This window comes from Schistocerca americana, chromosome 7 (genome assembly GCF_021461395.2).
Source record: "Schistocerca americana isolate TAMUIC-IGC-003095 chromosome 7, iqSchAmer2.1, whole genome shotgun sequence".
NCBI lineage: Eukaryota > Metazoa > Arthropoda > Insecta > Orthoptera > Acrididae > Schistocerca > Schistocerca americana.
In genome coordinates, this window is record NC_060125.1 from 56,205,869 (window position 1) to 56,225,922 (window position 20,054).

General features: G+C 43.8%; 1 protein-coding gene across 1 annotated transcript in view; it reads right to left on the bottom strand.

Moving 5' to 3' along the window:
• Positions 1–224: 224 nt before the first annotated feature.
• Positions 225–20,054, bottom strand: part of LOC124622170 (modular serine protease-like) — a 276,996-nt gene continuing 257,166 nt past the window's right edge. Inside the window, exons 11-12 of the mRNA XM_047147814.1 lie at positions 584–740; positions 225–484 (exon numbers count right to left, since the gene is read on the bottom strand). Coding sequence (XP_047003770.1) covers positions 279–484; positions 584–740 — 363 coding nt within the window. The 3' untranslated portion in view covers positions 225–278. The remainder of the gene's footprint in view (positions 485–583; positions 741–20,054) is intronic.

Genomic DNA, 20,054 nt, shown 5'->3' on the forward strand with positions numbered 1-20,054 from the left:
ACTTATTTTATATTGGATGACTGCCACTTAATGTTTCAGTAATCATAGTTGTTTTAAATAAGGTCACATATTAAGATTTCTTTTTTAACTTCAAAGACAGTATAATAATATCTTCTGAAAAAGATGGGCTTTTTGGGGATGACAGTTTACTGTACCCTAAAAGCACCTCTCCTGATCAAATATAAAAATCATCATCTTATTTATGTTAACTGGAATCCAGAATATTAAAAGTTCTTCCACATTTAATTATGGCACGTGTTTTACAATGTCACTGTGTTTTAATATTTGTCATAGTATATCTTGATCCAGTTCAAAAAACTGTTCACTTTTGTGAAAAGAGCCCTCTGACTTGAACATACTTTCCCTCCTCTTGACGGAACACCCAAACTCACTATTCCCTGAATGAACCATTGTTTTGTTGAGGCTGTTACCTCCTGCTCAAATGACAAGCCACCTCCACTGTCACCTTGGCAGACTGCAGAGCCTGAAAAGACCAAAGTGTGATAATTCCCTTTAAATGCAGGTTCATATTCATTTTATTTTTAAAATTTTATCATTATTTATTTTATTTGTGAATACTTACCATTTATATATCCTGCACAGAATTTGTCAGGAGTAAAGTAAGGTTTAAAAGACAAAGGAAGTAGTTTGTAACACTGCTTGAACTCAATAAATGGCAACTGGGTTGTTAGGAGTGTCTCACTTGGTGTTCCACTTTCAGTGTAACCCCAGCCAGCAACCTTAAAATGGCAGTAAGAATGATTTTTTTAGATCTGCATCATCCTTCCAAGGGTTTTTTTAAATAAAAAAATAGTTATAGAAGCTTAAACATACACTGTGAAATATCAGATAAAACACTAAAATTTAATTAGAAAATGTAAAAATATCCATCAACATTTTAGGTAATAAATTTACTGCAAGCAAGCTCAAGCAAATATCTATGAACAAATTTAAATAATTTAAAGGAAATAGCTTGATTGCTCAGTGCAACCCTAGTTGTTACACTCCAGAATAGCAACTATTGTGTGTGTGTGTGTGTGTGTGTGTGTGTGTGTGCGTGTGTGTGTGTGTGTGTGTGTAATCACACGTGTGTGTGTGTGTGTGTGCACACTATCATATACAATATTTATATAGGAAATATGTCTCCCACAATCTGAAACGTTTATTGGACGCATAAACAAATATTGCCTCTCCCCTCCCGTGCCCTCCTACAATGTGAAACTTGCTAAGGTGAGTTGGCTTGCATGACTCAACAGTACAGACAGCCATACTTTAGGTGCAACCACAATGGTGGGGTATCTGTGGGGAGGCAAGACGTGTGTGGTTCCTGGAGAGCAGCCTTTTTGATAGTTGCTGGGGCAACAGTCTGGGTGATTAACTGACCTGGCCTCCTTATGCTGGTGCACCAAATGGCTGAAAGCAAGGAAACATGCAGAAATTGTTTCTCCTGGTTCGCAGGAGAGCTTCTGTAAAGTTTGGAAGGTAGGAGACGAGGTACTGGCAGAAGTAAAGCTGTGAGTACCAGGTGTGAGTCGTGCTTTGGTAGCTCAGATGGTAGAGCACTTGCTCGCGAAAGGCAAAGGTCCCGAGTTCGAGTCTCAGTCGGGCACATAGTTTTAATCTGCCAGGAAGTTTCATATCAGCGCACACTCCGCTGCAGAGTGAAAACTCTCATTACTGTATGAGGAACATTTTGGCGACCGCACCCTGTCCCAGCTTTGGCGCTGGCTAAGCCTCCTGGTCAGAGAACAGATGATGCCGGACAAAACCCCATGGTCAGTGTGGTTATCAGAACTACCTACAAATCTCCAGGTTCATCTCCTCCCCGACACCCTGGAATCGATCAGTTGATGTCTGCAGATGGCTGACTAGGTCGCTCACACACCGGCCCCACCAGCAGGAGGTCACACAACAGGCTGGCACTCCTGCAATGGTATCTCACCCGCCCGAAGGCAGGGGCAGGCGGTGCTCTGCCTCCCCAGACTGCTGCACCACCTGGTACCCAGCATGCGCACTCCCTGCCCACCGAGCTGCTGCATATCGCACCTGCGCTGACGAACCCGGTGTATCGACACACAGAGGATGATCGACCACCTCCTCTCCCAACGTACACTCACTGTTGGTACCACACCGTATTTGGCAACGGCACAAAGAAGAGCTATCCCCGTGTAAGTGTCTGAAAAGCCAATCGTCGGATAAGTGCCAACCCGTGCTACACTCCGTCCATGCCTCAACTACATCGAATGGCTGCCTTATGTCAAAAACTATGCTCAGAGTCGCAACTTCCTCGTGGACACCAGTGCTGACGGCTCAGTCTTACCTAAATCGATGGTCACACGCCCCTCTCACATGCACATGCTCTCTCTTGCAAGCTGTGAACTCGTCGACACTGCAGACCTGTGGCTCTGTCGATCTTCATCTCTGCCTCTCTAATGTCCTCTCCCTCCCCTGGATCTCCCAAGTGGCGGACATCACAGAACCGATCCTGGGAATCGACTTCTTATCACACCACCACCCGTCTCCAAACATTTTTTGAGGATCACTGTTTCACCACACCTCTAATTCTCACTCCCCATGTGACCGCTCTCTGCCACCTGCTCTGAGTGTAAACACCGTTAACTGTTCAGTGTGCAACTCTCGCGAGCAGGACTTGGGCAACCGTGGATCGCATCCTGGTGGAAAGTGCCACGACATGTGCCCTTGAGAACGCCATTTTGAGATATCTCACTGCACGTGCCGAGGATGTACTTGCCATGATCATTGGCTGCATCAATTCACACTGCTCGGCAGCGCCGACACCTGAACCTTCACCCACCCCACCTAACAGCTCCGCCAGCAACAGCGCACAGGTTAGCAACACCACACCCATCTTGTGCGACTCCAGTTTTAACCACACAGTGTTACCCCCCCCCACCCCCCTCCTCTGCTTCCATCAAATGTGTTCCGCTCAACATCTCTCTGACTTGTTTCGCAGTCTGACACTAACGCAACTCATGACAATCCAGCCGTCCGAGCTCCAATCACACCCCCCGCCGCCACATGCGCACTTGCCCGATGTGTTGATAAACATTCCTCCCCCCCCCCCCCCCTCTCGCACCTCCCTGCACAGCTCACTCCACAGCTGCATGTGCGAAAGCAGTGCCACCAATGCCCAGCATGCCTATCACACACTGTGGACAATAGACATCCTTGCTCACACTGCCTCACGCACAGTACTCAAACTGCCATCCACACCTGCATAAACATAACAACAAAAATGTACCTTTTTCGCTGCCATCCCCCTCTCAAGCAGACAACTACACTGCTTACAAGCCATGCGCCCCTCATAAATCAACCGATGCCAGGACAAAGAAGGAAGCTGAAAATCACGGCAAAGAGACGCAAGGCGGAGCCCAACCGGTAAACCCGCCTGTGGGTGGGAGTCAGGTGGGCGACGTCCGTGGTCTGGGAACAGGATAGAATAGGAAGGATGAGTGGGAGAGGAATGGATAGCGAATGCATAAGACACCAGAAGCTGGGACCACCGAACAGAAAGGAGGGGGGGGGGGGGATCCCAGCTTCAACCAGGAGACTATCAACAGGGCTAGTAGGGAAGGCACCGGTGGCCAAACGGATACCACGATGGTGGACTGGATCCAGCACATGCAGTGTGGAAAGAGCAGCTGAACCATAAACTTGACAACCATAGTCCAAGCGAGACAGAACTAGAGCACGATGAAGACGGAGAAGTAGGGAATGGTCCACACCCCAAGAAGAGTGGGCAAGGAAGCGAAGGTCATTGAGTTTTCGGAAACATCCTACCTTCAGGAGTCTGATATGGGGCAGCCAAGTGAGCTTGTCGTCGAAAAGAAGACCCAGGAAACGAAAGTGTGGGACCACAGGCAATCGTTGTGCATCGAGATAGGGCTCTGGATCAGGGTGGATCATAGTACGGCGACAGATTAAATAACGGGCTTTAGCGCGAAGGCGTTTGAAGGTAGTAAGGCTGGCTATGGATGGGTGCCTCTTAAAGTGTTGCAAAGCTCAACGGCGATCACAGATGGCAATGGCAATGCCCGTACTCCACCATGGGGCTTGCCAGCGACGAAATGGCCCAGATGAGCACGGGACAGCAAGGCTAGCAGCGCGAACAATCGTGTCAGACACGTCACGTAGGACGTCATCAATACAACCCGACAAAGAGGGAGAAAACATGACCTGTGCAGTGTATAGAGGCCAATCGGCACGTTGGAAAGACCAACGAGGTAACCTGTCCATCGGGGAGCGGGAAGGGAGCGACAATCAACGGGAAATGGTCACTATCACAAATGTCGTCGTGTGGCGACCAGTGTAATGAAGGGACAAGAGAGGGAGAAGAAAGAGAAAGATCAATGGCAGAAAAGGTACCATGACCGGCACTGAAATGAGTAGGGGAGCCATCATTAAGAAGGTACAAGTAATGGTCTGCAATAAACTGGTCTATAAGAAGACCTCGTCTAGATGGAAAGGCACTGCCCCACAAGGGATGATGAGCATTAAAATCCCCAAGGAGGAGGAAGGGAGGAGGAAGTTGCTGAAGAAGGGCAGTTAAGGCAGCAGGTGTAAGAGTCCTGTCAGGAGGGAGATAAAGATTGCAAACCGTGACATCAGAGTCCAGGTGGACCCTAACAGCAACCGCTTCCAATGTAGTTTGAAGAGGAATCCACGTGCTAGCAATGTCTGTACGGACCAACGTACAAACGCCACCAGAAGCCTACAGGGGTCCGACCCGATTTCGACAGGAAACATGGAACCCACGGAGGGTCGGTGAGTGAGCATCAGTAAAATCAGATTCCTGGAGAACCACACAAGCTGCAGAGTAGGACGAAAGAAGGGATTTCAATTCCGGAAGGTGACGATAGTATCTATTACAATTCCATTGGAGAACCACAGAACGATGATTTAAATGGGGGCTGAACACGCTAAAGCCAGTCATACCGCCGGGTCCCCACCCGTCACCGACAAGGAGGGGGCAACATCCATGAACGACAGGTCAGAATCCGGTTGTGAAGTCGGAGAAGGGACCTCCGGTGACACCAGAGGCTCTTTGTCCTGGGACTTATGTTTCTTCTTCTTTTCAGGCTGAGATCAAGGAGGGCTGTGTGGCATAGAGGAGCCAGCTGCAGCAAGATCAGGAACAGAAAGACACCGGGCGACCTGGGGGCCAACAGACTGCGGCTCTCGCAGTCGTCATGCGGCAGCAGACCTTTGGCCTGGAAGGTGCCAGGAAGGGGCATCCCAGGAGAGGCGCCCTTGACCGGCAGATGCCGAAGGAGTGGGACACTTCTCCGGCTGGGGAGGGGGAGCAGCGCCCAGAGGAGAAGGTGCGGGAGCCGCAGGGGAGGGAGGGAGGAGAGGGGTCCGGGATGGGGTAAGGAAGGTGGAGGAAGGGGTGAAGATGTAACCAAGGCGTAACTAGATGTCATGGACACAGGGTGAAGACGTGTATATTTCTTACAGGCCTCTGTGTAGGTTAAACAATCTAGGGACTTTTACTCCTGTATCTTCTTTTCCTTCTTATATACTGGGCAATCTGGTGAACGTGGAGAATGACTACCATGACAATTTACACACACAGGAGGGGGAACACAGGGACTCCCCTCATGGAGTGGACGTCCACAGTCACCACAGAGGGGGGGCCTGTGAACAGCGGGAAGACATGTGTCCAAAACACAAGCACTTAAAACACCTCATAGGAGGTGGGATGTACGGCTTCACATCACAGCGATAAACTATAATCTTAACTTTCTCAGTGAGGGTATCCCCTTCAAAGGCCAGGATAAAGGCACCAGTATCAATGCGATTGTCTTTAGGACCCTTCTGAACATGCCGAACAAAGTGAACACCCCGCCGTCCGAGATTGTCCCGAAGTTCCTTATGAGTTTGAAGGATGAGGTCCCTGTGAAAAATCACACCTTGAACCATATTTAGAGACTGGTGGGGGGTAATGGACACAGGAATTGTGCCAAGATGGGTAGAGGCACGAAGGGCCACAGATTGGGTAGCTGAAGCAGTTTTGATCAGCAACGAACCCAACCGCATCTTGCTCAGGGAGTCCAATTCGCCAAACTTGTCTTCAATGTGTTCCACAAAGAATAAAGGTTTGGTATTGGTGAAAGTATCTCCATCAGTTCTGGTGCAAACTAGACAACGGGGGAAAGGTTTCGCCCCTAGTCAACAGGCCTGACCCTCTTCCCAGGGGGTAGCCATGGAAGGGAAGGCCGAAGGGGCAAGAGAAGCAGCACTTGAAGAATCAGTTCCACGCAGAGAGATGGCCGCAGAAGAACGGCCAGAGTTCTGGACCCGTATGCGTTTCATTTGCATAGTGTCCGCCCTGATACCACCCACTCCGATCAGGGACTCTCCTCACAGGCGCCACCCAGCCACAGCAAGGGCCGTCTGGCACGGCGGCCATTGCCGGTAGTTCCGATGCTCCAGGATGACGAGCGACCACTCCAAGGCATGCTTGAGGAGGTCACAGCTCAGGTGTCAGAAGTGTGTTCAGGGGGCTCAACCAAAAGGGTACACAGCGACCCCACCACACTGGCTGGCTACCGTGCTGGCTATGCACCCTAGCATCAGACATCGACGTGAAAGAAAAGGTGGAATGTACTAGGAGGGCGCACGTCAGAGACACTAGGTAAGGTGCTCTTCCCCAAATGGCTCACACTATGGAGGAGAAATTTTGTAATGGAGGTCAAACCCCAGAGGGGGACCAAGGAATGCCAAAAGGAGGAGATGATTACGCAACAAAGCCGAATTGTAAAACCAACAGAACCAGGAGGATAGCGGGGGGCAACATAAGCAAGGACACCAAGAGAGGGAGAGGAGAGGGCGATGGCAAAGGAGCAAGGAGAGGAAGGGGAAGGAAATGCAGCCCTGGAGAGAAAGAAGGCTGCAATAGCTCGGGGCCCTGTGCTCGTCACGCACGTATCCACAAAAGAGTTGTGGACGCCCTGGGGGTCATCAAACAGAGCTGATATCAACACCAACAAACTGCAACTGCGCCAACAATCTGTCCAATTCTTGGGTTACGCAGTCTCGGCCACACCACCACCACCACCACCACCACCACCACCACCACCACCACCACCACCACCAAATCGAAGGTGCACTCAATCTCATCCATGCCACTTACTACCACATGCAATGAGCTCCATCAGTTCCTGGGAATGATAAACTACTACCGTTGTCATGTACCTGCTGCAGCAGAGACCCAGGCCACTCTCACTAATGCCCTCACTGACAAGCAAACTTTAGGGACGTGCCCCATTCCGTGGATGGAACCAATGCCCACAGCCTTCTACATCTACATCTACATTGATACTCCGCAAGCCACCCAACGGCCCTTCCAGGCCTTGAAAGACTCTCTCGCATGAGCTGTCACCCTCACTCATCCAATCTCGGATGCTATACTCTTCATCACCAAGGATGCCAGTGATTCTGCAGTAGGTGTGCTCCTACAACAATGCCACAGTGACGTGGTCACATCACTTTAGTTCTTTTCAAAGAAACTTTCATGCACCCAACAAAAATACTCTGCCTCCGACCGTGAATTTTTAGCAGTTTATGAGGTGGTGAAACACTTCTGCCCTGATGTCGAGGCCAACCTTTCCACATCCTGACTGACCATAAGCCAGTAGCAGATGTCATACACAACCACCCTCTCAACCCTCTCCCTCGTCGCTTTTGGGTTTTCGATTTCATCTCTCAGTTCTCTACTGACGTCCAACATACCAAAGATGCTGACAACATCATTGCAGATTTCCTTTCCCACATTAGCACCACCTCAATGGTCGTCAACCTTTCCAACGTTGTGTCCCTACAGAACCAGGATGACGTTACACACCAACTTCTCAACAGAACCTCCACTTCACTGTCGTTCACCAAAGCAAAATTTGCTGGCATCTGAGAGGAAGCCTGGTGTGACTCCTCCACCGGCACCCTCCAATCCCTTATTCCCACCCCCCTCCACTGTTCAGTGTTTGACGCACTACATTCTCTAGCAAACCCCAGAATTAAGCCATTGACATGCCTCGTGTCCGAACGATTTGTGGGGTGAGACATGAAGAGCAGTTGTCAGACCCGGGCATGGAACTGCATTACCTGCCAGTGCAACAAAGTCAGCAGGCTCACTGTTCCATCTCTCTGCAAATTCGACGTCCCAATTGGCTGCTTTCGTCTCATACACTTGGACCTCATCAGCCCCCTCCCCGTCCCTCCCTCTCAAGAGGGTTTCTGTTATGTTCTTTCTTGCATCAATTGTTTATCTTAGTGGGCAGAGGCTGTACCTCTCACCCACACAACCGCCATACTGTGGCTAAGGCTTTTGTGTCTTCTGGGACTTCCTGCTTAGGCTGCCCCACTACCATCACTACCAACCAGGGCCGGCAGTTTGAATCTGCTCTCTTTGCCCACCTCTGCTAGCTGTGTGGTATCAACAAATGTCACATGACTGCCTATTACTCCCAAGAAAATGGACTAGTAGAATGGTGGCATCGTACTTTCAAGACAGCACTGCAGTGTCATGACAGTCTTTGGGTCGAGGCCCTCTCACATGGGTACTTCTCGGTCTACGGTCATCTTACAATCCAGATATTGAGGGCACCATGAGCGAGTTCATCTATGGTCAAAACCCTGTCCTTCCTGGGGAGCTGTTGCAACATCCCCCCCCCCCCCCACAATCCCCCCTCCCAAAAATCCCAACTTCATATGCCAGATCCATATGCATTTTGCAAACATTTCCCTGCCCCCCCCCCCCCCCCCCCATCTAGCCAACCCCCCCGCTCGTATGTGCCTTCAAATCTCCTTTCATGCAAGTTCGTTTTTCTCTGTGATGACACTATCCGGGCCCCACTTGCCCCATCATATTCAGGCCCATATGAGATCATAAACCGCACCACTAACATGGACATCTGGGTTGAAGGTTCACTGCTCACTGTTTCTCTCCACCACGTGAAACCAGCACACCCCAATCCAGCATTTTTCACGCCTGATGACATTATGAAGCACCCCAGCAGTGAGGACTCGCACTCAAGCTATGACCCATCAGAGCTGCTGCTGCAGCCATCACCCAAACATGCGTCTGAATCACCATCAACACTGTTCATCGGGTTCTCGCTTTCTCTCTCCACCCCCAGTTCTGCAAACTGATGTCCCACCCGAATGTGTGGAGGGCATCACTATCCTCATCGACGACAACCACATCTTCATCCTGCTGCAAGACAACTTGCCCTATCTGACCAGGGACCCGATTCATCAAACGATTGCCTGCTCCCGCGTGGGGTCAACCACATGCTCCTCCGAGCTATGGTAACCCCCCTACGGAAGGTTACAGTTCGAATGCTGCCAGCCGATCATGCAGGGGATACAGTCCCTCCCCACACCGCTCCATCCTCATGCATAGGCTGATGCCTCGTCCGCCCACCTTGTAGCATGGTCCCTGCCACAACAACTTCTGGGGATGGATATCTGCATCACATCACTCCCATCTCCCTCACTGCCAGACATGCCCACCTTCCACTGCACTCAAACCATACTCCACACTGTGTGTGTGTGTGTGTGTGTGTGTGTGTGTGTGTGTGTGTGTGTGTGTGTGTGTGTGTGTGTGTGTGGTGGGGGGGGGGGGGGCACTGTTTGGCATCAACAAGTATGAATGATGTATCTCCGCCATCCCAAGTTCTTTGACTCTGTTAATCTAATGGCCCACGACATCTTGTTTGTTCAGTTGGCTTTAAGATTTTGTAATGTAGACATCTGTAATGAAATATACTGAGTCTTACAGAAATGTGTATGTTTCTTTGGGCTACAACCAAACAGAAATCCCACAAATACATGTCAACTAGTAAAATGTTTTAAGTATCAGTTTGTATGATTTTTAGGTATGGCAGACATTGGAAACTGTCTTGAAAATGTAGAACAACAACACACTTTTTACACTTCCATGCCATTTCACACCGTTTTCTTACTGAGTAGCTTACAACACACTTACTTCTGTCATTTTTATTCTTTTCACTTTGGGGCATTTGGAATAGGAAAGGAGCCCATGTTTTATTCAACTGTTCTCTTATGTAAACATTGATCTTCTCACAAATTGGTCTGAACAATGGCCTCATACATTCTAAAAAGTACATAGTATATACACTGGCCGTGATTTATATTTATTAAACAAATCATCACATACAGCCACTGTAAACCTTGAAGGGAAAGGCAATCATTACCAATATTTTCCACTACTGTTCATTCACTCTGCTTTATCTGCATCATAGAAGGGGACATGTTTTGAACAGACCAACACCACTCACCATTATTGTCACTTACATCACTAACATCAGAATCAGGTTCACTTAGGTTCTGAAGATCTGCAAGCAGTAGTCCAATTATCACAGAAAGGGAAATCATCTTTGTGATCATCACATGAGACACACTGTCTGCACTTCATTTTAGAATACACTAGCAAAATCAGCAATGCTTTTAATTTTTAACTTGTATGGAAATTGGACATATATCTTAATCTCCTTCAATGCCCTCTCTCTGTCCATCTTCCCTTTCTCCCAATCTATTTCCATTTCCTCCTACCTCTCTCTCTCTCTCTCTCTCTCTCTCTCTCTCTCTCTCTCTCTCTCTCTCTCTCTCTCTCTCTCTCTCTCTCTAGCCTAGAGCTTTCTTTATTGTCATTAAAATGTTATTAAAATGAATGGTCAAATAAGTTGAGATCAGTGGTACATGGCCATAAGAAATCTCCAGCAACATGCTGGATCTGTGAGGTTAGTAACTTCAATGACAGTATACTGTATAGTTTTAAACTGCAAATGAGTAAGATTACATTCAGACAAGTCAGATTTCACAGTTGTATTCTAATCCTAAGATAATAAACCTTAAAAACAATTTTCCTGTTTTCTGTTAAATGCAGCTGTGAGGAAAAAATGAAACCCCACATTTTCACAGCACTGCACTTTCTTTCACACAGTTTGTTTAACAAAAAATATACACATTGCTGTTGAAAAAATATATGGCCTCTGTCTGTCTGAATGTTAATTAGAGAATTGTGTAAAAATGTGAAGTCAGTCAGTTCAGAGCATTTCAAAAGTTTTTCCATTTCCCCCTATACCCTGCCCTAATGTTTATTAGAGTATTGTGTAGAAATCTGAAGTAAATAGATCAAACAACTTGTCTTTATATAGTGGTGTGGATTTAAGAGCCACTGATTAGCTAGAAACTGAACTCTACACAGTTTTATTGCACACCACTCATCATACCATTTAAGTACCATAGCTACTTTACGTGACTACAGCTTGACACCTCGTGTTATTGGGTTAAATCAGGTGATTCTGATGGAATCAGATTAAAAAATCAGGCACTATAGGTATTAAATGAGGCTCACTATTTCGGCAGCAAATTTACTGATGATGGTCAAAGCCAAGTATGTGAAATGCAGAATGCTCACAGCTAGAAAAGTGTTTCTGAAAGAGACAATATTATGAAAAGGAATGTTGCTACTCACCACATAGCAAAGGTGCAAGTCACAGAGAGGCAAAACAGAAATACTGCAAAACGAGGCTTTCAGCCAAACCTACAAAGGTCACACTGCAAACAGCAGCAATTGATGGGAGAAGCAAAGTAGATGGTGGAGATAAGGAGGAGAGTAGAGCAGAAAGAGGGAGGGATAGCAGCAATGGGGTGGGGGCATACAGGGATGGGGGTGAGAGAACAGGGCAGCTAAGTACAGTCGGGAAGTTAGATGGAGGGGGAACGGAGAGAAGTAAAAAGATTGTGGTGTGTTAGTGCAATAAAGGGCTGGAATGAGAACAAGGAAGGGAACAGGTGTATGAAGGACATTGACTAACGAAAGTTGAGGCCAGGAGGGTTATCGGAACATAGGATATTCTGTAGGGAGAGTTCTACCTGCACAATTCAGAAAGCTGGTGTTGGTGGGAAGGATCCATATGATGCAGGCTGTGAAGCAATCACTGAAATGCAGCACATTGTGTTGAACAGCATGCTCAACAACTGGGTGGTCCAACTGCTTCTTGAACACAGCTTGTCGGTGGCTGTTCATGTGGACAGACAGATTGTTGGTTGTCTTGCTTACATAGAATGCAGCACATTTCACAGGTACCCCTGCCTTTGATGAGATAGATGATGCTTGTGACCAGACTGGAGTACATGGTCATGGGAGGATGTATCAAACAGGTCTTGCATCGAGGGATATGGGCCATGAAGCAAGTGGCTGGGAGCAAGAGTGGATCTTCCACAATGGTATTCTGTTGCCCACCAAACCTATGGAATATCATCATCCATCTCTACTCCACCCCTGCTCCAAACCCCTTGTCTCATGGCTCATAGCTCTGTAATAGACCTTGATAAATCCACACACTACCACTTACTGAAGTCTAGTCACAAACATCACCTATCCCATCAGAGGCACAGCTACCTATGAAAGCAGTCATGTGATGTATGAACTAAGTGGCAACCACTATGCTGCATGACAACCAACAAGCCATCTGCAAGTTTATTTATTTATTTTTGACCCAACATCAACTGATTATCAAAAAAAAATTATGTTCCAGTCTTCTGGATAAGTCAGAGAGCCTTACTTACTAGAGTTGCATATTATTACCTAGTATTACTATCCACACAAATTTTTCTAAGTTTAGTTGAAACAACAACATTACATATGTGGACTACATAAAAAATAATTTGCTATTGCAATACATAAATCTGAGATTCATATATTTACCATTTGTGATACAGTCTAAGATCACAGATGTATCACTTGTCATACATGTGTTGACATTAGTTATTACTACTGGAAACCATAACTGCCAATAAACATGGAAAATTATAGCAAAATTAAAATATGTCAATACATGTATGACACTTGATATATCTGTGATAATTTTTCTGCCATTGATGATGGTTTAAGATCGAAACTGGTAGCAAAATAATTAACATTATCACAGGCAGCACAGTGTTATGCATTTTGAAAAATTTGTACATGATGTTGACCAGTGCCTAAGCAAGATGTTCATAATTTAATCATTGCTACCACATGGTTTAAGAACCATAAAAGAAGGTTGTGTACCTGGAAGAAACCTGGAGACACCAGAGCATTTCAGGTTGATAATATAATGGTAAGACAGTGATTTAGGAACCCAGATTTTAAATTGTAAGACATTTCCCATGGAAGATGTGGGCTCTGACCACAATTTGTTAGTTATAAACTGTAGATTAAAATGAAGAAATTGCAAAAATGTACACATTTAAGGAGATGGGATCTGTATAAGTTCAAATAACCAAAGGTTTTGACAGGTTCAGAGGGTTGACTAGAACAGGGGAAAGGAATACAGTAGAAGACAAATGGTTAGCTTTAAGAGATGAAATAGTGAAGGCAGCAGAGGATCAAACAGGTAAAAAGACAAGACTTAGTAGAAATGCTTGGATAATACAAGAGCTACTGAATATAAATGATCAAAAGAGAAAATATAAGAATGCAGCAAATGAAGTAGGCAAAAGGGAATACAAACATTTAAAAAATGAGATTGACAGGAAAATGTACAAATTTAGAAGCATATTTCAATAGGGGAAAGGCAGATACCACCTACAGGAAAATTAAAGAATCCTTTGGGGAAAATAGAAGCAACTGTATGGATATCAAGAACTCAGATGGGAAACCAATACTAACAAAAGAAGGCAAAGCTGAAAGGTGGAAGGAATATATAGAGGGCTATACAAGGAAGATAAACTAGAAGGCAAGATTATAGAAAGGAAGGTGGACTTAGATGTTTCACAGCTCTATCAGATTCTTCTCACAATTATTATTATTATTTTTTTCGATTATTCCCATTTAAGAGAGCGTTTGAACTTGAATTCATTTATGATGATTGTTTATGTTTTTTCTGAGCCCAAATTTTCTTCATGTGTTCACTGTGTTGTTTCTTTCGCTCCGCTGTCCATTTGCATCCTGGTCTCTTCTGTATTCTGGTGTCAAATTTATGTTTTTTGATGATGTTTCTGAATTCAGTTCTATTTTCTGCATCATTTACTGTTATGTGTGCTTGCCTGAGGTCGTCTTCAACTTCTTTTATCCATTTTGTTTTTTCCCCACCTGAGTTGATGACTTTACGAATTCGCTTTGAAATTCTGTTTTCATTCATCCTGTGGATATGTCCATAGAACTGCATTCTTCTTTTCCTTATTGTATCCATAATCTTGTCTGTATATTTGTATAATTCTAATGTTGGTCTCTTCATCCAGATTCCTTGCTCTTGTATCGGGCCAAAAATTTTCCTGAGAATTTTCCTTTCTTGTTTCTCTATTTCTTTGATTTTAGTTTGCCCACCTATTTGTGTTGTCTTCTCACAATATAATATCTAAGTCAAAACAAAGCACCTGGAGTAGATAATATTCTTTCAGAGCTACTGATAGCCTTGGGAGAGCCAGTTATGACAGACACTCATCTCATGTGCAAGTTGTATGAGGTAGGCGATATACCTTCAGACTTGAAGAAGAATGTAATAATTCCAATTCCAAAGAAAACAGTTGCTGACTGATGCTACATTTATGGCATTTGTAGACTTGGAGAAAGCTTTTGATAATGTTGGCTGGAATACTCTTTGAAATTCTGAAGGAAGTAGGGGTAAACACAGTGAAAGATTGTTTAAAACTTGTACAGAAAAGAGATGGCAGTTATTGAAGTCAAGGGGGCATGAAAGGGAAGAAATGTTTGAGAAAGGAGTGAGACAGGGTTGTAGCCTATCCCCAGTGTTATTGAATCTGTACACCAAAGACGTGGTAAAGGAAAGCAAAGAAACATTTTGAGTACAAGTTGAAGTTCAGGAGGAAAAAAAAAGAAAAACCTTGAAGTTTGCTGATGATGTTGCAGTTCTGTCAGAGATTGCAAAGGACTTGGAAGAGCAGATGAATGGATTGGACATTGTCTTGAAAGGACACTATAAGATGAAAATCAGCAAAAGCAAAACAAGGATAATGGAATATAGTCAAATTAAACCAGGGAATTAGATTAGGAAATGAGGCACTTAAAGTAATAGATGAGTTTTGCTATTTGGACAGCAAAAAACGAGAGAGGATGTAAAATGTAGACTGGTAATCGCAAGAAAGCATTTCTGAAGAAGAGAAATTTGTTAACATCAAATGTAGAGCTAAGCATTAGGAAGACTTTTCTGAAAGTATTTGACTCGAGTGTAGCCATGTATGGAAGTGAAACAAGCTAGGTGAAAATTTTACACAAAGAGAGAATAGAAGTTTTCAAAATGTAATGCTACAAAAGAATGTTGAAGATTGGATGGATAGATTAGTGTGTTGGCATTTTGTAGTGTGCAGTTGCAGCTGTAGTGGTTACAAAGCTAAGTACTGACAAAGTTATTTGTGCACTGTTATACAGTGCACAAATCCCACACCAGTGGTGTTCCATGCTGTTTGTGGTGAAATAACAATTTAATAAACTTTTGCAAACATTCGCTCACTGTGTTTTTTAGAGTTTTCTGTGCATTGAAGTTGTTTAGTAAATTTCATGCTTTAGTTTTCAGTTGACATTTCTTATTGTTTCTAGTGAAATATTTCAGTAAAATTTTCATTCAGTGTTTTAACTTCATTGAGCAGTCCAGTGGTCACTTGAATTTTTAGTTTAGCTAATAATTTTGTGAAGTTTTATTGGCATTAGTATTAGTTGCAGTATAGTAGTATTAATACAAGTAGTTGCTTTCTTAGTAGAGAGAGAAGTAACTAACTGCCACTGTTAGTTCTATAAATAGTTCTACTAGTGTAACTGAACTTAGGTAATATAGACATATAGTCTTTTTCAGTAACTGTAAAATTTTACCCTGAGTGAGAAGTGTAGGCTATGTCATAGGTTTATGAGTAGTGGGTTATGGTGTGGGATTTGTTCAAACTATTTTCATTGGGAGGGGGGGGGATGTAGTGGAGAAGCCAGTGGACATTCTAGTGAGATCCTCTACTGGGAATGAATGCATAATCTGTAGTAGAAATAAGTTGACAGAGGAGCAGGAGCATAAGATCTGTGCCCTTCAGTTGCAGTTGCAACATGCAAAGGAGGAACTAGATAGGTCGAGGAGGGTGAAGGGTGCTGGGGAATGGAAACTGGCAGTTGGGAAGAAGGCTGCTTGGAGGATGAGGTATTCAGATAGTCAGATCTACTGTATATATGCACAGTATAATTAACTGTCAGAGCTGAGTGGAGAGGAGCCTCGTGTATCTGTAAATGTAGGAAACATGCAGCAGTCCTCAGCAATTAGGAGGCCTAGGTTAGTTGCAAAGTCTAACAGAAAGAAGATAGTTCTGCTGCTAGGTAGTTTGCACGGTAGAGGTGTGGGCCAGCAGTTGTAGGATGTACAGGGAGTGAGTACCAAGGCATCAGCATTGTGAAGCCTAGTGCAGGATTAGCTCAGGTGACTGACAGCATGGGGGAGTTCTGTAGGAATTTTACAAAGGGGGATCAGGTAGCGATAGGGGGTGGAACAGGGAACAGTCTTGATAGGGATGGGGAATATGATGTAGGTGGTGACCTGGTAATGATAGATACTCAAACTGGTGGCACTAATGTGCATTTTGTGCAACTGTTTCAGCGTCATGATTGGCCTCATCTTAATGCTGATGTTAGGTGCGTTACATGGGTCTGGAGAAGGCACTGATGGCAGAGGCCATGGGTCACAGTTCAGTGCTGTCAGTTTAGTCAATCAGTAGATTGGGTTTCACTCCAAGCTTCTAGGTGACAGTGTAGTGGGTGGTGGTTGGGTCACTCATGGAAAAATTCCTGTAGTAGTTGGTGTTAGAGCTGCACCTATTTTAGATTGAAGTCAGTCAATAGGTATACCTGCTTAAAGGAAGTTCCTTTAACTAAGGTCTCACCTTCAGAGGACATCATGTTTCCAAGTAGAGAAGGAATTAGCATATTTCATCAAAATCTAAGCGGTATTAGAGATAATGTTAATGAACTGCTTATAGGTGTTGACTCTGAAATTATCGGTATACCAGAGGACCACTTAAACAATTTGACAATTCAGAGGTTTCCTTTACCAGGATACAGATTAGCTTGCTGACTTTCAAGGAGTTCCTTGTAGGGCGAGGGAATGCTATGTACATAAAAAGCAGTATTCCATTTGAGTCCATAGACATGTCTCGGCACTGCACTGAACAGATATTTGAATATTGTGCCGGGGCAGTTGAATTTAGTGAAACTAAACTTCTAATTGGTGTTGTTTATAGGTCCCCTAACTCTACGTTCAGAGCATTTTTGCTCAACCTAAAGAGGGTTCTCGATTCACTTTATATGAAGTACCAGAAATTAGTTATATGTGGCGACTTCAATAAAAATTTTGTATATTATGGTGCAATAAAAATGGTGTTGGTAGATCTGAATTCATATGATCTGCAGCTGATCTGCAGCACTCTATACTTCTTTTTTTTTTTTTTTTTTTTTTTTTTTTTCGAACTAGGGTGCAGGGGAACAGTAGCACAGCCATAGACACTATTTTTGTTCATTCTTCATTACTAGATGGGCATTCTGTTAGTAAAAGAGTGAACGGCCTTTCAGACCATGATGCACAAATTTTAACACTAAAAGGCTTTTGTACTCAAATATATGTCACACATAATTACAAACTACATAGGGAAGTTAATCCAACAGCAATAGAGAGTTTTCTAACTCTCATCAAGGAACAAGGGTGGCAGGATGTTTATAGTGCCGATAACATAGATGACAAATATAATGCTTTCCATAACACATTTCTCATGTTCTTTGAGACTTGCTTTCCATTAGAACATTCTAAATGGGGTACTAGCAGTAAAAGGCAGCCTGGGTGGCTGACTAGTGGGATAAGGATATCATGTAGAACAAGGTGGGAATTACATGAAAATGTTAGAAGTAGACACAATCAAGCTACAGTAGCCCATTACAAACAGTACTGTAAGATGCTTAAAAATGTTATTAGGAAGGCAAAGAGTATGTGGTATGCTAATAGCTAATTTGCAGGATAAAATTAAAACCATATGGTCAGTTGTGAAGGATGTGCTTAGAAGAATATCAAAGTACTGTGCTCCGTATGTTAGCCCCGTATTGAGTCATAGTTGTAATTTTTCCTTTAGGGATGGTCAGTTTCCTATACAATTAAAGTACTCAGTAGTAAAGCAGCTTTTTAAAAAGGGAGAAAGGGATAATGTAGACAATTTAGACCTATTTCTATGTCATCAATGTTTGCTAAAGTTATTGAAAAGGCTGTGTATGTAAGGATAATTGATCATTTTATATCACACAATTAGCTATCAAATGCACAGTTCAGCTTTAGAAGCTGTTTAACGACTCAAAATGCTATATTCTCTTTTTCTGTGAGGTACTGGATTGGTTAAACCAAAGGTTTTGAACGCTAGGCCTATTAAGTAGGATGTTCGATTGTGTTGATCACAAAATATTGATCCAGAAGTTCCACCATTACAGAATACGGGGAGTAGCTCGCAATTGGTTCACCTCTTACTTTATCACAGGCAGAAAAAGGTCATTATTCACAGTGTTGAGAATGGCTGTGATATGGGGTATGAGTGGGGTACGGTCAATTGGGGGTGCCCCAGGGATCAGTGTTGGGGCCACTCCTGTTCCTTATATATATAAATGATATGCCCTCTAGCATTACGGGAAACGCTAAAATATTTCTGTTTGCTGATGACACTAGCTTGGTAGTTAAGGATGTTGTGTGCAACATTGGCTCGGTTTCAAATAGTGCAGTTCGTGATGTTAAGTTCATGGCATTGTAGAAAATAAACTAATGCTAAATCACAGTAAGAACCAGTTTTTACATTTTCTAACATACAATTCAACAAAACCTCACATTTTAATTTCACAGAAAGGGCTTATCATTAGTGAAACTGAATAGTTCAAATTTCTAGGACTTCAGATAGATAGTAAACTGTCATGGAAAGGCAACATTCAGGATCTTGTTCAAAGACTTAATGCTGCCATTTTTACTATTCAAATGGTATCTGAAGTGAATGATTGTTCGACATGAAAATTAGTCGATTTTGCTTATTTTCATTCGCTTATGTCATATGGTATTAAATTTTGGGGTAACTCTTCCCATTCTAAAAGGATATTTTTGGCTCAGAAACAGGTGGTTTGGGCAATAAGTGGTGTAAGTTCAAGAACCTTTTGTTGACCCCTGTTCACGAGACTGGGTATTTTGACATTGGCCTCTCAATATACATATTCCTTACTGTTATTTCTTGTTAACAATATTAGCTCGTTCCCAAGAATAAGCAGCTTTCACTCAGTTAATACTCGGCAGAAATCAAACCTGCATTTGTATGGGACTTCCTTAACTCTCGTGCAGAAAGGGCTGCAGAATACTGCTGCATCCATTTTCAATAAGCTACCACTAGAATTAGCAGTAATCCACACACTTTCAAATCGAAACTGAAGAGTTTTCTCATAGGGCACTCCTTCTAGTCTGTCGAGGAGTTCATCGAAAAATTAAGCTGATTCTTGTTGTATTATTGATTGTATTTACTTACACTTATGGCTATACTTTTTTTTCAGGTTCTAAACATTTTGTTTTTATCTGTTATTACTTTTATGTTGTAATTTCATGTATTGACATGTTGCATGATCTTGGAGATTTGCTCCTCAATTTGGTCCTACAGAACTTATGTGTAAATAAATAAATAAATAAATCATGTAACCAATGAGATGGTACTGAATGGAACAGGGGAGACAAGGAATTTGTGGCACAACTTGACCAAAAGAAGGGATCGATTGATAGGACGCATTCCAAGACATCAAGGGATCATGAATTTAGTATTGGTGGGAATTGTGGGGGGTAAAAATTGTAGAGGGAGACCAAGAGATGAATATAGTAAGCAGATTCAGAAGGATGTAGGTTGCAGTAATTATTTGGAAATGAAGTGGTTTGTACAGGAAAGAGTAGCATGGAGAGCTGCATCAAACCAGTCTTAGGACTGAAGACTACAACTACAACAACAACAACTACATGAATATTTCTGTAGCAAAA